Here is a 17,440-nt window from a genome sequence, read left to right as displayed (position 1 = left end):
TGGTTGGTGGAATTTTGATAAGATGCTAACTATGTAGATTTTGTACTATTATATCACCCGCCTATTAATATTCAATTATGCCCTTAATATTCCTCTGTTCTATTTATAATGTTACATCTTTCCAGTTAGAAAGGTTCTAACATTCTTTCCTACGTGCAGATTTTTAATGAAGGAGAGATATAAGATATATTTATTGAATGAATGATATGCCTACAACTTAAATGGTCTAATTGTATAATAAATGTGATAAGCTCCTGATTTCATTATTTATGATGCCTTAGTGTTATTCAAAGAAAGATTTTGGTTTAATTGTATGTTCCAAATGGTTCTTTGCTTCAGCACCTTATTGGTATACAAGTTTTAGCCTTTAGACTTATCATATAGTACTGCGTTGAAATTTGACATTCTGAAAATGCATGCTTCTAGGGAGGAAGGAAGGAACTTAACTTGGGAGGAAGAGATGACAGCTAATGGAGTTGCGCTAAGGGTAGGATCTCTTGCAAGTTGATCAAAGAAGGTGACAAGACAACTATGAGTCTTTTTACTGGTGTCAACAGCTGTGGTGTGATCCGAATTTTTATTTTTTCTGTTGGACTTGTAATTGAGAAAATTAAAGATTATCTTAATCATAGTTTCATTAGGTGGTTAAGAAGAGTTTGAAGATATTTGATTCCTCATCTTTTATAGATTCTAATTCCTATGTATCTATGAAGAGCATTTGTCTATTCTCACAACTCTTCGCATATAAAGGAACATTTACTAGCTACCTTAAATTGTAAACATAAGTATCTAACATAAGTATATTTAACAGTGATGTATCAACTGTATCGCACCACCCTGGCATCTCTCTGTCATTTCTTGCTCAAAGATATGACAACACAAACTACAATGATATATTAATCGTATTTTGAATGTAGTACATATATATATATATATATATATTATCACTATCTAAACACAACTACATATACATAGATACATTATAATCCGAAGTGTTGGGCCCGTGCGCAGCACGGGCATAAGCCATCTAGTACTTTTAATAAGATTTAGTAAAAGCTCCATTAGGTTGAGACCAATTATACAGTAGCTAATGATCCCAAGTATCATATTAACCAATTCCTTATCAAAGTATAAATTTCTTAATAGAAATAACATTATGAACTTCTCTAAACCGACATCCTAATCACAGAAAAATTATAATCCCTTGAGGTTTATGAAATAAACGAATTTCAACAAATTAAGAAATGATTTAAGGATATTTATGATAGGGTCTTTTTTGTTTTATGTTATCCAGTATAATTACACTATAATTTGCGTATAATTAGAGTGTATAATGTACTTAGTAAACAGTATATACCAGTGACAAGAGACCTTATTCTCTATTTGATGTAAACCTAAAAAAGAGGACTATTCAGAATATCATACAAGTTTGAACTTTTGTAAACATGAGAATTTCAGTAGGTGTTTTTTTTGCTGAATAATTGGAAAAAAATTTATAATGTATACAGAATTATATTATTTTAGAAACTAGGCTTTTGCACACCGTTGTTCATTAAAGTGTTTAGCTGGCTAGATTTGTCATAGCAGTATCTTTTTGTTGTGGATTACTTTTTCTTTGTAGTTGCTTCTTTCTCTATCCTTTACTAATTTCTTTGAGATTATTTCACCAGGTCGTGTTCATGATGAAACTCGAAGGAGTGATGCTTCCAGAATTGAGATGCAAATGTCTAACTCTAAAGTTGCATGTATCGAAGTATAATCTGTATGGGATAGCCAGCCTTTTGCAAACCTCGCCTCTTTTGAAGTCACTCAACATACACATCAAATCTGAGGTCATAATTTCTCTTAATTTATTTATTTATTTTTTTGGTTAAATTTATCAATAGGAGCTCCTATTGATGTTTTTATTAATAGGAATCAAAGAAGCCAACAGCAAAGTAAAGTATATAATGTTCAAAATTTGAACTAGCTAAAATAAGAAAAAAGATTCCTATTGAAAGAACACTTGTGATGCTTGTTTTCCTCCTCTGTTGCACCTTTTGTATCCTGCTTTTTTGATCCTTATGATGCTCCAAATTGACAAATATCAGCATAAAACCAGAAAACAGCATCAATTGCAGTTTCTGGACCTGTTGTTCACTGCTCATTACCATCATTCAACCAATCTTCTTAGTTTTGGTCCTAATATTTGGATAGTTGAACTTGTCCATATTTAAAATCTTCCTCCAATAAGGAGGTAAATCTGCAAATTCCTTATACTCTATCATGCCCTCATGAATTGCTTGATTTGCTATGAAGTTTGCCAAAGTGTTACCCTCTCTTAGAACATGATGAAAACTGACTTGACACTCCTGTTGCATTGTTTTGATATCTTCCACTAGTGTGATCAGTTGCCAAGGTACATCCCATTTATCGTCCAGGATATTCTTCATGACTCTGTTTCTAGCCAAATCTGCTGAATACCTATTGCTACACAATGATATATTGCTTCCTTGATTGCTACTGCTTCAGCTTCAATGTTTATGGCTTCTTGTATCTCCCTTCCTTGATCATATATCAAATCACCTTGGTAATTCCTCAGATACTATCCAAATGAACTTCTTCCTGGATTTCCTTTGCTTGCACCATCTGTGTTGCACTTGATTATTCCAGGAGGTGGCTCCCAATGTATGAACTTGTACTGCAGTTTTGCCCTATAATCCTCCAGGTATTGAATTATTGCTGGTAAATTTGATGGAACTGAATTCAGCTTTGGGTAAGTGGTTTGCACCAGATGCACCATACTGTTGAAACTCATTTTTCCTCCATGCTTTATAGCATTTCTTCTTTTCAACAAAGTCCACACAATAATAGCAGGTACAGCATGTATTATGGCTTCAAAATTGGTCTGCATGCATTTTCCTGCAAAATTAGCAAACATTCTCCACAGTTTTAAAGCTGTGGAAGAGGTTAGAAAAATATGGGATAGAGTCTCCTGGTGAGGATCTATGCAGCACCAACATTTGGATGGTAAACATACTCCTCTCCTTCTCAGTATATCATCACTGGGCAGCCTGAACTTGCATGCCCTTCATAACACAAAAGAGTACTTGAATGGTAAGTGTTTCCTCCACAGTTGGCCATATACTTTCAGTTTCTCCTCCTTATATCTCACATACTCCAAGCACTTTTAACTGAGAACTTGCCATTCTTGTCTAACAACCACCATCGCCTATCAATTCCTTATTTCTCTTGATTTATGCTCTTCTCTCTAAAGGAGTTTCTTAAGGAGAATGTAAATATAATATCATTAAGAAGATTTTGTCACCATAGAACTAAAATATAAATGCTTAGGATAGTTTCTTTCTATCCGGTAGACTGGTCAAGAAAGGACAATGATCATTGACAACTAAACCTGTTTTTGCTTGGTTTATGTACTGCATGAGTATATCGGATAGGCCCTTCCCGGACACCGTGCAATCGTGCATAACGGGAGCTGAGTAAACTGGGGTGCCCTTCATTAGCTATTATATAATCATTTTGCTGAGAACTGTTCAACCTCTATGGCTTTTGAGAATTGTTCTACTTTGAGATCATTTAGTTTGCCTTCTGTGGTTTATATCCATAAGACTGTATACCCACTTTGGATCCTGATTTTATTCTTCGTTACAGTGTGGCGATCCCCCCTGCCAGCTTGAGCAAAACTATTTTGCCGAAGTAGATAACATCAATTTGCCGAGTTGGATTCCAAACACGGTGTTTCCCAATCTCAAGAATGTTAAGATTGTCGGATGCGGAGCAGAATGTTTGAATAAGTGGTCTGAAGGGGGTTTTTGTAAGCTTTATGAACTTTCTAAGTTTCTACTAAAGAATGCAGTGGCTTGTCAGAAGTTTGTTATCGTAGCAAAGAGAAGAAAGTGCTGGATTTGTTCAAAGAGCTGTATGTCCCGGCATTTATCACGATTGGCTAAGAAATTGTTAGACACCCAAAGATCATCAAAGAATATTGTGATTATTTACCAAGAGTTAGCATGATCAGACTGGCTTCTTTTTTTTTTTTTTTTTTTTTTTTTTGGTTGTTTCGGCACGCTAGAAATAGCTATATTTTAGCTTTTGATTTAGTGCATACGTAAGTTTATACTTGCGGCATTCCAAATTTTGTGATGGCTGCCTGGTTTCTTAGAAGCCTTTGTTTTTTGCACTCTAGACGTAGCATATGTGCTTGTAATTTCCAGCAACTTTTGTTTTTCTTGAATTTTCAAGATTGCCAAACCGACAAATTAAACCACATGTTTTTTCATAATAATTAGGCCCTTGAAATGCTTTATTTTTCTTCTTTTTGTCAATAGCATCAAGATTCTTGGACATTGTTTTCTCCTTCCCCCTCTCTTTGTTTGCTTTTACTTGGAAGAAAGAGGTCCCTACTGTTTTGTTTAAGCAAATAATCTGTAGCTGTTGTATATAATCCTCCATTAATTTACTAGGTTAATGCTGCAATTTTCAAGATGACCTTTGGCTACCATATGATTGTACCTTATTGATGGGAACAAAATAGACCCGCAAAAATAATATTCACGGTATTAGTGATAAACGCGGAACACTAACTTATGGTTAAATCAGCAAGAATAAAATGCAGCAATAATGACACCAAGATTTTATGTGGAAACCCTTCTGAATAAGGGAAAAACCACGGCCAAGAGGAGCAGCTGATATCACTATAGAGGAATTTTACACTGTGTAGTAACGAGTACAAATACTCCTAAGACCACTACACCCTCAAAAGAAATAACACTCTTTTGATTTTCCCACCTCACTACAATATCACTCACACTCTATTTTTCTTCACAGACTATTTTCTTACAGTCTATGGAATACCTCACTTTTGCTCTCACTCAGATGTATTGTCTGAGATTTTGGTGTGTTACAAATGAACCATAAGCTGCCTATTTATAGGAATGAATTTCCTATGGTGAGGTAAGCGCTTCCATCACGATTATGATGAGGTAAGCGCTTACATCATGAAAGTGTGAACAAAGAAATTGGCTTGTTAGCCAAGTCCACAATTGTTGCCAATGTATAATTTGTCAAAGGAAGAAAAATCTTCCTTTCTTAAAATATGGGATAGGGGACTGGACCCCACAAATCTCCCCCTCCAGTCCCATTCACCTGAAGGAGGGTACACTGGCTTCTAATTTGAGTGCATGCCGACAAGTTCTTTGCACGATTCGAACTTGTCTCTCGGTACCGCCTTGGTCAGCATATCTGCAGGATTTTCATTCGTGTGAATCTTCTTGACTTGGAACAATTCGCTTTCCAATTGCTCACGAATCCAATGATATCTGACATCGATGTGTTTTGTTCTCGCATGGTACATGGAGTTCTTGCTCAAGTCTATTGCACTCTGACTGTCACAATAGACAACATACTCCATTTGCTGCAATCCAAGTTCTTGAAGGAATCTCTTGAGCCATATCATCTCTTTGCCAGCTTCAGTAGCCGCAATATACTCCGCTTCCGTTGTAGATAGTGCAACACACTTCTGCAACTTTGACTGCCATGATATAGCTCCCCCTGAAAAAGTAAACAAATATCCAGTAGTGGATTTTCTGTTATCAAGGTCACCTGCCATATCAGAATCTGTATAGCCCTTCAAAATTGGATTTGATCCTCCAAAACACAAGCATTCATCTGATCTTCCTCTTAGATACCTGAGTATCCACTTCACAGCTTCCCAATGCTCTTTCCCTGGATTTTCGAGAAATCTGCTAACAACACCGACTGCATGAGCAATATCTGGTCGAGTGCATACCATTGCATACATTAAACTTCCGACGGCAGAGGAATAAGGAATCTTGGCCATTCTCTGTTTTTCCTCTGTTGTTGTAGGACACATCTTTTTGCTCAATTTCAGATGACCAGGAAGAGGTGTGCTAACCCACTTAGCACTCTTCATATTGAAGCGCTCTAGTACACGTTCTATGTACTTTTTCTGCGACAAATAAAGCTTCTTTTCATCTCTCGAACGAGTAATTCTCATGCCCAAAATCTGCTTAGCATGACCCAAGTCTTTCATTGCAAAAGACTTACTCAACTGTTTCTTCAACTCGTCAATCCTGGAAGCATTTTTGCCTACAATCAACATATCATCCACATATAGCAGAAGGATGATAAAGTCACCATCAGAAAATCTTTGTACAAACACACAGTGATCTGAAGAAGTCTTCTTGTAGCCTTGCTTCCCCATAACAGACTCAAACTTCTTGTACCACTGTCTGGGAGCTTGCTTCAATCCATAGAGACTCTTCTTGAGTTTGCATACAAGATTTTCTTTACCTTTTGCCTTGAAGCCTTCAGGTTGTTCCATATAAATCTCCTCTTCTAAGTCACCATGAAGAAAAGCAGTCTTCACATCCATCTGCTCAATCTCCAAATCAAGACTAGCAGTCAAACCAAGAACTGTCCGAATGGAGGACATTTTCACGACAGGAGAAAATATTTCGTCAAAGTCAATACCTTTCCTTTGACCAAATCCCTTAACAACCAATCTAGCTTTGTATCTGGGCTTCAAGCTGTGTTCTTCGGCTTTAACTTTGAACACCCACTTGTTCTTCAAAGCTCTCATGCCCTTAGGCAAGTTCACCAACTCATAAGTATGGTTCCCACGCAGAGATTTCATCTCATCTTGCATGGCTTCAATCCATTGATCCTTGTGCTCATCTTCCATGGCCTCCTCATAACATTCAGGTTCTCCCCCATCAGTGAGTAATACATACTCATTAGGTGAATAACGGGAAGAAGGAACATGCTGTCTAGTAGACCTTCTAAGTGGAATATCTGACTCATCCACGACTTCATGAGTAGGAGCATCTACTTCATCAATAGCAGCATCGTTATCATCATCAACATGCTGATCTGGAACATGATTCTGGGCATCACCATCGTCATCGAGCCCACCAACTTCATCAGCATTTGTATGAGGAACTTGATCAAGATTAACTAAACCTTCAGAACTTGAAGATTTTATCTTCTCCGCTTTGTTAATATCTTCAATGGTTTGATCCTCCATGAAGATAACATCACGGCTTCTCACAACCTTCTTCTCAATTGGATCATATAGCCTGTAACCAAACTCATCAAGGCCATAACCAATGAAGATGCACTGCCTTGTCTTGGCAGTTAATTTCGACCTTTCATCTTTAGGCACATGTACAAAAGCTTTACAACCAAACACTTTCAAGTGGTCATAGGAAACATCCTTTCCATACCAAACTCTGTTTGGAACATCACTTTGCAAAGCAACCGCAGGGGATAGATTAATAACATGTGCAGCGGTCAATAAAGCCTCACCCCAAAAGGAATTCGGCAACTTTGCTTCAGAAAGCAAACATCTGACTCTTTCCATCAAGGTCCTGTTCATCCTCTCTGCTAAACCATTAAGCTGAGGAGTCTTAGGAGGAGTCTTCTGGTGTCTGATACCCTGTTGCTTGCAGTATTCGTCAAACGGTCCACAATATTCACCACCGTTATCAGTACGAATACACTTCAGCTTCTTTCCAGTTTCTCTTTCAATTGAGGCCTGAAACTGCTTAAAGACACCCAACACTTGGTCTTTAGTCTTTAAGACGTAGACCCAAAGTTTCCTTGAGCAATCATCAATAAAGGTAGCAAAATAAAGTGCACCACCCAAAGTCCTTGTCTTCATTGGACCACATAAATCTGAATGCACCAACTCAAGCAACTCTGTCTTTCTTGAAGGAGGATGAGACTTGAAAGAAACTCTATTTTGTTTTCCAGCCAAGCAGTGCTCACACTTTTCTAATTTAGCACTTTCGAAATTTGACAATAATTTCTTTTTGGCCAGAACATTTAGTCCTTTCTCGCTAATGTGGCTAAGCCTCTTATGCCATAACGTTGAAGAGCTATTGCTCTCAACTGCATTCACCATATCAACACAGGTAGAGGCCGTAGTCCAGTATAGACCACGACGCTTTTCGCCACGAGCCACAATCATGGAACCTTTAGTAAGCTTCCACTTTCCAGCACCATTGGTACTGACATATCCCTCATCATCCAAAACACCAACAGAGATCAAGTGCAAACGAACATCAGGTGCATGCTTTACATTGTTTAAAACTAGTTTAGTTCCAATACTAGTTTTCAAACAAATCGTTCCAACACCAGCCACCCTGGATACAGTCTCATTACCCATACTCAAAGTTCCAAAGTCACCCGGAGTATAGGATGAGAAAAATTCCTTCCTTGATGTCACATGAGATGCGGCACCACTGTCCACAACCCAGCTTGACTCATCACAAGCAATATTTATCAGATCCGCATCAAGGACAGTAACAAGATCTTCTGTAGTGACAGCGGCAACACGATTGCCATCTTCTTTCTTTTCCTCCTTTTCTCTATTCTCTTTTTTCAAAATCCGGCAGAACTTCTTTGTGTGCCCTTTTTTCCCGCAATGATAGCAGTCAATATCTTTAAGTCTGCTTCTGGATTTGCTTCTATGATGTTCTCTATTTTGAGAACCACGATTCTTGCCTCTCCCCCTAGTGTCAGTCACCAAGACATCTGATGAGGAGGAACCTTGAGATTTTCTTCTCATCTCTTCATTTAAAAGACTGCTCTTGGCAAGATCCATAGAGATCACACCATCCGGAGCAGAATTTGATAATGAAGTTCTAATAATTTCCCAAGAATCTGGTAGGGAACCAAGTAGAAATAAGCCTTGAATTTCTTCATCAAAATTAATACCCATAGCAGATAACTGGTTCATGATCCCCTGAAAAATATTCAGATGATCTTTCATTGCGGAACCATCGTGGTATTTTAAACCCAGCATTTGCTTTATCAGAAACATCTTGTTATTACCAGTTTTTCGAGCATACAAACTTTCAAGATGCTCCCATAGGGTCCGAGCATGTGTCTCTCCAGAAATATGGTTCAACACATTATCGTCAACCCACTGTCTAATAAAGCCGCAAACCTGCCGATGCAACAAATTCCACTCTTCATCTGATTTATTATCAGGCTTTTTATTTCCAAAGACAGGTTGATGAAAATTCTTGACATAGAGCAAATCTTCCATTTTGCCCTTCCAAATGGCATAATTTACGCCACTCAAAGTAACCATTCTACTAGTGTTGGCTTCCATCGTTTATCACAAATACAAATATTATTTTATTCGAAGACCAAAGTAATTCTTTTCTGATGTGGAAGTTCAGACTGTGCTGCAACCACAGAGCATACTCAGACAGAACCTTGGCTCTGATACCACTTGATGGGAACAAAATAGACCCGCAAAAATAATATTCACGGTATTAGTGATAAACGCGGAACACTAACTTATGGTTAAATCAGCAAGAATAAAATGCAGCAATAATGACACCAAGATTTTATGTGGAAACCCTTCTGAATAAGGGAAAAACCACGGCCAAGAGGAGCAGCTGATATCACTATAGAGGAATTTTACACTGTGTAGTAACGAGTACAAATACTCCTAAGACCACTACACCCTCAAAAGAAATAACACTCTTTTGATTTTCCCACCTCACTACAATATCACTCACACTCTATTTTTCTTCACAGACTATTTTCTTACAGTCTATGGAATACCTCACTTTTGCTCTCACTCAGATGTATTGTCTGAGATTTTGGTGTGTTACAAATGAACCATAAGCTGCCTATTTATAGGAATGAATTTCCTATGGTGAGGTAAGCGCTTCCATCACGATTATGATGAGGTAAGCGCTTACATCATGAAAGTGTGAACAAAGAAATTGGCTTGTTAGCCAAGTCCACAATTGTTGCCAATGTATAATTTGTCAAAAGAAGAAAAATCTTCCTTTCTTAAAATATGGGATAGGGGACTGGACCCCACACTTATTTAGGTTTGATTTTTAAAAGAACTTTATCATGTGATGCGAATGAGAGCTGGTGTTCATATGATGCAAACTTTAGGATGATGACACTTGGTGAAGTTAGTGCTAGTATCTCTTATTGCTGCTGGTAGCTGGAGTCAACAAACTCTAAGCTTGTTGATGTTTTAGTTTCTTTGATGGATATTTCACAAAGATAGAAGCATATAAAGAGCTTATAACACATCTCGTAGCACGTAACAAACATTAAAGAGCTTATAACACATCTCGTAGAACGTAACAAGCATTATTTAGATGTGATCTGAGTTGAAGAAAGGATTACTATCACTGAAAATGCTTTTCTTCCAAGATATATAGAGTAGCTGGGATTATCTGGAAACTCTCGCTGTAATGTAGATTCAGATCTCTTGATCAAAAAAAAAAAAAATACTTGATAAAAAATGTAGATTCAGATCTTACCAGCAGTTTGGAGGCAAAAGTGGCCCAGAACATCTACCAGATAAGAAAGTTGAGTTTGTTATACAAAATTAACAAGGAGTTGTTGAAAGATCTTTGAGCCAACAGCTTTGTTTTCTCATGATTTAGACACAAGAAATCACTTTATCTCATTTCAGGCATTTGAAATTTTGAATACTATTCATTGAATCCAAATTATGGCAGAAAACTTTTGTTGCAAGTCCGAGGATGCTGGTGAAATTTGGTGCTTTAGATTCATAGCTCATGTGTAGTATATAATGCAATCATTGGCTTAGTATTTATTTTGCCTTCTGTTCTGCTGCTTACTATAAACGGGGAGCTCGATTTGCTGAAATCTGAGGTCATATAATCCACCTTGTCTTAGAATTTTGGACATAGAGAGGTGCCACACCACTTGTCCATGCATAGCTTTATATTATATATACTCCCTCCGTTCACTTTTAATTGTCCACTTTTAACTTTGCATGTCCCTTAAAAATTAATAAATGAAATATGTATTTCACTATAATACCTATATGAATTGGTGTATAGTCTCATTGACCTTAGAAAATGATTTGAAAATGAGTAACTAATGTTAAGGGTAAAACAAAAAAACAAAAAAGTTTGTCTTTCATTAATGTGCTAAATTGGACAAATAAAAATGAAAATTTATTTTAATGTACTGGACAAGTAAAAGTGAACGGAGGAGTAGATGTTGACACCCAATTTTGTCCCGCCTCTCTTCCAAAATACCTATTTATGCTCCTAACATTTTGTGGAAAATTAAAAAAATATATATATATATTGTATTTACTATGATTATTAGCCTTTTATCAAAATCGGGGCTTCATTATTATATTTCAGTTACTTATTATTATTATTATTATTAATAATAATATTATTATTATTATTATTATTATTATTATTATTATTATTATTATTATTATTATTATTATTATTCAAATTTTTATCATTTCAGTATTTTACCAGCTTACGCACACGCATCGCATTTATCTTTGCATAATTAAATAATAGTATTTTATTTTACTGTGAATTTTTAAAAAATATTATTGCACGACTATTATAACATCATATAATTTTATTACCCGAGTTCTAATAATTACACATTTTGGTTTATGTGATATTATGTCATTCTCAGTACATCGTTAATCAAAATGAGTCTCTTATTTAAATATTGGAAGACAAACTGTTCCTTACACGCAGTCCGTATTTCGACTTACCGAATCCCAAATTAAAGTCCGATTAACTCGTAATATCTTTTGGACTAGCCCATATCTTTTATCTCAATTTTTAAACCCAGTCTATGTTTTTAATTTTAGCCCATTCTCAATACTCAGTCCAAAAATGGACCCAGTCCAAAAAATACCGGGTCCGACCCGCATCAGCTCCAACATAAGGGAAACCCCTAGGGTTTCCCTTTATTCTTTTACTCCTTACGCCGCCTCCCCCCCCCCCCCCCCCCCCCCTTTTTTTTTTCTCTCCTTTCTCTTCTCGCCTTCATCATCTCATCACCCCCACCACCGCCGTTTGCTCGCCGCTCCTCTTCCCTTTTCCCCACACCGCTACCCCACCACGCTCCTCTTCCTTTTTCCCCCGCTCCTCTCCCCCTGTTTTTTCTTCAACTCAAAAGAACTCCCAAATCCCCATAAATAGTAGGGGGTTAGAATCGCAGAGGAGGACGGAAGAATCACAGTTCCCGAACCCCAAAACCCCCCTATTTTGTAGTTTTTTTTGTTGTTGTTTGGAGCGGCAAAAATCCCCTAAAAGGGATCACAAGGTTTGAGAACCCCCAAAATTGCCTTGCAAAAAACGAGTTCTTGAACCCCATAAATCCCCTACAAAATAGGGCTTTCGAGTCGCAAAAGTGCTCGGAAAATCAAAGTTCTGAAACAAGTTTTTTTGAAACCCTGAAAAGCTCTAAAATATGAGTCTTTTAGTCGCCTATAATTCCCCAAAATACGAGTTCTATTAGTAGTTTCAATCTTGTTTTATTGTCAAATCAAAATATCAAATCAATTTTATTCTCGTTTACTTTGGTGCTGCTGCGAATCCGAGCATCGAAAAGATCGGATTTGGAAGTGTTTCGAGTGTAGATCGAAGATTCGCACCCACTTCGCTGCACCCGGAGAAGGTAATTCCCCTTCTCTTTTAATTTTCCTGCACTTTCATCTTTTTTAGCTTGTTCTGTGTTAGTTTAATTTCCTGCTTTTGTATGATTTGTATGTTGTTTACTTCAGTTTTATGTAGTTTTCAGATACCTCTGTGTTAAAACTAGTCTATTCTTGTTTAGGTGTAGGTTATATTAGTGCTTAATTTAGTCTTAGATCATGTGATTTAATTATTACCAAGCTTGCCGGATAAATCAGTATTGCTCTTACTTCTTTTGGTATGTTTAGAGTAGTTTAGATCAACATAGTCAAAGTATGCTATATATGTTAAATCTTAGTTCCAACGGTATGATTGATCTTGACTAAACATGCCTCATATGCTAACCTGATCCAGCCTACCTAAATGTAAAGTATGGATCCTCATGTTTTAACTTTGTGTGAGAAAAGTTGGTGCTATACACTGCTTTTAATCAATTTTTTTTGATGATTTGATCATGTTTTATGTGTTGTCTATGGTCTGATCTTCCCCAGTTGAATATAATTTTATTGTCTAGTATGTGGGATCAAGCATGCTCACTCAGGCTTATGTTTTAGTTTTAATTCATCAATGTTTTAATATGTGCTGTGTGTGCATTACAATGTTTAATATGTGCTGTGTGTGCTCACTCAGGTTGCATCTTTGAAACTAAAATGGCATGCTTAATAAGATATAAAGCTATATATGCCATGAGGCTTAATTCATTTGGTTCATTGATTGGTTCCACAATATGGATGCCAAAAATGTGTTTTAAGTATTGGAGTCTATGTCAATATCATGCCCCGAACTATTATTAGGATTTTGTGTTGTGGTTATGTCATCCTTATCTGTTATACTATCTACTGAGTTCCTCATTAAGCTATGTTAGTCTTTTACATTGGCTATGCATCTTTCGCCCAGATGGTTTCATGTCACCTGTTTGTTATATGCATGTTTGGTTTTCTCTATGCCACGTAGCTTAACGCCTTTGGCCATTGCATCATGACTGCCTCTTGTATGGGATCTTGTTTCAACAGCATAACATAACACAAGTGGCCGCTGGCTGTTTTCTTCAGTTATTACCTATCCATGTCTTGTGGGAAGTCTACATCAGGTGCTTGTTTAAGTCATATATATGTGCCTGAGCTGCAATTGCTTCTCCACAAATTACAATGTCTTGCCTATGAGGATGTGTACACAAAAGGGCTTTGGTTCTGTATATGTAATAATTGATTTGCATTTGACATGGATATTCTATCTCGCATGCCCCATTTTGACTAGCCTGTTACTGCTTCTTTAGAACTTGCCATTTCATGACCTGTTCTGTTGCTGGGAAATACTTGTTGGCATTACTTTGAATTCATAAGACTATCCCAGTGGTCTAACTAGCACCTGCAGTCATGTAAAAGTGTTAGGATATGAGTATTAACGTTAATATATGGTTATATACCTTTATTTGGCTGGGTACCTTTTTTTTTTTATATTAACTCACATCTGAGCATGGTCCCTATAGAAATTTAGGAATAATTATAGTATAAAGGGAAAGGGCTTGGCCCATCAGATTGAAAAAAATGAGCCCTGGGACCTACCTAAAAGTTGAGACACATATAGGACGCATGTTAGGCTATCAAAAAGGGAAGGTATACATGAGATATACTTAAAATATACATAGAATATACACAATCTTACTAATTTGTTTTTGATTTTATATTCTACATGTTTAACTTTATCCATTGATTAGATACTAATCCTTTCCTTTTCATTTTATGCATGACCACCGTATACGAGTCCGATAAACTCGTCCTCCTCCGCATTCGGTGTTGGGCCAAAAGCCCAACGTAATCTCTCTCCCGTGTCAATCCATCCACAGCAAAATAAAAAAAAAAGGGGGAATTTCTGGGCTAAGCCCAATAGCAACAGCAGCAAACAGACCGTAGCAGATCAAAATGGGCTGAGCCCATTTAAATTATCTACTCCTCTATTCATTTTCTGTGCATTTAATTGTATTATGCAACTAACTCTTGGTTTGTTTCGTTTTCTCAGCTTAGATAAATCCTAATAAATTAGTACGTTTAGTTTTAGTAATGGGTAGCTAGTTAATGGGGACTAACAATCAATTCCATAATTTTATTCCCAATCTTCTTTTCATGTTAAAACTATTTATAATGTCTAATATTTATTTATTTGGAATAATTGATTTGGTTAAATGGCATGATTATATATTTTAAGTTAAGGGAATCATATTTTTGCTATCTTATACGTTTCAAAACGTCACTAATACGCAGATATAAACTCAAGCATATTTCATAAACATTGTTTTCAAGATTTATACAATTATACATATTTTTAGCCGAGCATAATTAATAAAGTTAATGAAAAGGAGGGAAACTTATGTCATTTTTCCGTCATATTTAAAGAAAAATGAGTCTAAGCATTTCTACATCACCATATGGATATAATATAAGTTTTATTTAAGATTCATATTAGCTATTTTGTATTTTTGTTTATACTTTTAAAATCGCAAAAAAGAATTATTAATATCTCACCATTTGAGTTGTTTCAAATATTTATTAAAACATTGCACAAACTCGCGTTTTCTTCTATTTATATATTCTATGCAAATCTTATTTTAAAAAAAGTATTATTATTTAAAGCTTCAGCAATTTTATAAGTTTTATTCGAAATGGCATTTAAAATCTTCTTTTATGTAAATTATTATATTTTCTCTAAATCTTATCTTAAGCAACATTTTATATTTTCTTTAAAACTTTAGCAGTATTTATAAGCTATTTTCTTTAATTTTAAATATTATATTTGCATCTTTAGCCTTAATTAATTAACCTAAGTTTGGTCGGATAACCGTAAGTTAACGGATTCTAAAGGATGCCTAACCCCTTCCCTTTAGGATAATATAGAGCCCTTACCTAGAATCACACTGGTTAAGCAGACTATTAACGGAGGTTTAGTTTTAACTTTGCCTTAATTAACATCTAGGTGTCCTAATTCACCGTCAAATTAATTAGGTGGCGACTCCTAAAAAATAAAATAAATAGGAATCACCAATACGTCATACTCCCTAATAAACCCACCCGGTTAAAACGGGGTGTGACAGCTTGGCGACTCTGCTGGGGACTTTAGGTTCTTAACCATAACAACTTAGGTTAATAGTTAATTTGTTGGATATTTTGTTTGTTTTTCTTTTTTTGCCTTTATTATTGCTTTTTCCTTATATGCTTTTGGTTGTTTTTATTTTATTCCTTATGTAAATTTTCTATGTAATATGTATGTTATTGCTTTCCTTAAATTGGCATTCCGCTCATATTTCTTCCACTCCTGGAAAACTCACACATATTCACACACTTAAAGCGGCTTCGCAGTTTGCGCCCGTGCACTACTAAATTACCCCTTTTAGTTGGATTGGTCTTGTGGATTTAGTCGATCGGCGGTGCAGTCGACGGCCACGGACTTTCCACTTCCAAGTTGTCCGCTTGGGGGAGCCTTGTGTCATAGGAAAACCATTCTTAGTCTACCTAGGTAGAGCGAAAACCAAAACATTATAAGTACATGCATCATTTTAAACCTAGGAGGCTTAATACCCTTGGGGTATTAAGTTCATTAGTCAACCTTACCAAATGTCCAAATGAGTCTATGACTCTAAGTGACACTATTCACTACTTATGTGCATTATTTGAAGGACAAATATGTGGATTATGTGGACCTAATACTCTATAGATAAATATTTCAAGGAAACTAACCTTTTGTTGCAGGTTGTTGTGGAGCATCCAAAATTAATGCCGGAGGTTTGAAGACAGCCAAAGGAAATTAGTGGAGTTGAAGTATTAGATATCTTAGATTAACTTTGAATTGTATTATTGACTGGCATGTAATAAATTTTTATTACTTTTGTAAACTAGTTTTAGAAAGAGTTATGGAATGACACATCAAAAAACATGTTTGTCCTTCAAATGTTCGTTAGGCCTACCTCTGGCATAAAGAGGTCCCTTGCATTATAGAACGTGATGTATTATGTGCAATAATGTGTTTATATGCAATAATATGTCCTTACCGTATACTGACTCATTTTCCTTTTTCTTTTTCTTGTTTTATCTTTTTTTTTCTTTTTAAAATTTATTTTCAAAATAAAAGGTTGACTTGTGCTAAAGGGGAACTGGCGGAGCATCCATATTTCACACGGTCTAGAGCCAAGAAATCAGACTCTGACTCATCACTAATCATCTGGTTAACTAAAAAGACTCGTTCTAAAATGGAGCAAAGTTTGATCAATGCAACCACTTCATCTGAGCCATCTCTTAGTTTACCGATCACGAGTGATCCCACATCTTCTAATCAACCAGAAACACATTTGGAGATCATTGCTCGTTTGGAGCGACGAGTTGCTGAATTAAGTCACATGGTACTTCACAACCGGTCATTTTCTCAAACGCCACCACATATGACTCCATCTCATGGGGTTCGTCAGACTTTGCCTATGCCACCTCCATTCCCAAATTTGGACGAATTTAACCAAGCAAATTATTTTACCACCTCTCAGCCGGTTCATTCCGAACCCCTCACTCAAAATGCTCCCTTTTTATTTACAACCACCTCTTCAAAAACTCAGTTCATACCGCCGGCACATGATGTTACCAATACACATCAAGTTCCGCCAGTATATACTTATACCACAGCTCCACCCATGACACAAATCCAGGGACAATGTCGCACAGATGTTGATCATTATGTCGAAGTTGAAAATGAGGCACGGTCAATTAATGATGAAATGATAAATAGAAAGCTCAAAAGTTTGGAGGATGCCATGAGAAGTTTGCGTGGACTTGGTAGTAACCAAAGCGTGAGATATGAAGAATTATGTGCATTTCCTGAGGTAGAATTGCCACCAGGTTACAAGATTCCAAAATTTGAGAAGTTTGATGGGTCGGGGAACCCTTTCTTCCATTTGAAGGTCTATTGTGAAA

The 17,440-nt window shown here is 36.4% G+C and overlaps 1 protein-coding gene across 1 annotated transcript; it reads left to right on the top strand.

Moving 5' to 3' along the window:
• Positions 1–1,280: 1,280 nt before the first annotated feature.
• LOC132627457 (uncharacterized) lies at positions 1,281–4,503 on the top strand. Its single transcript, XM_060342806.1, has 2 exons — positions 1,281–1,832; positions 3,652–4,503. The coding sequence occupies exons 1-2, from the start codon at positions 1,680–1,682 to the stop codon at positions 4,012–4,014; spliced, it is 516 nt and encodes a 171-aa protein (XP_060198789.1). The 5' UTR covers positions 1,281–1,679; the 3' UTR covers positions 4,015–4,503.
• The last annotated feature ends 12,937 nt before the right edge of the window (positions 4,504–17,440 follow it).

This window comes from Lycium barbarum, chromosome 2 (genome assembly GCF_019175385.1).
Source record: "Lycium barbarum isolate Lr01 chromosome 2, ASM1917538v2, whole genome shotgun sequence".
Taxonomy (NCBI): Eukaryota; Viridiplantae; Streptophyta; class Magnoliopsida; order Solanales; family Solanaceae; genus Lycium; species Lycium barbarum.
The sequence above is the reverse complement of the archived record's forward strand: the minus strand, read 5'-3'. Positions and strand labels throughout refer to the sequence as shown.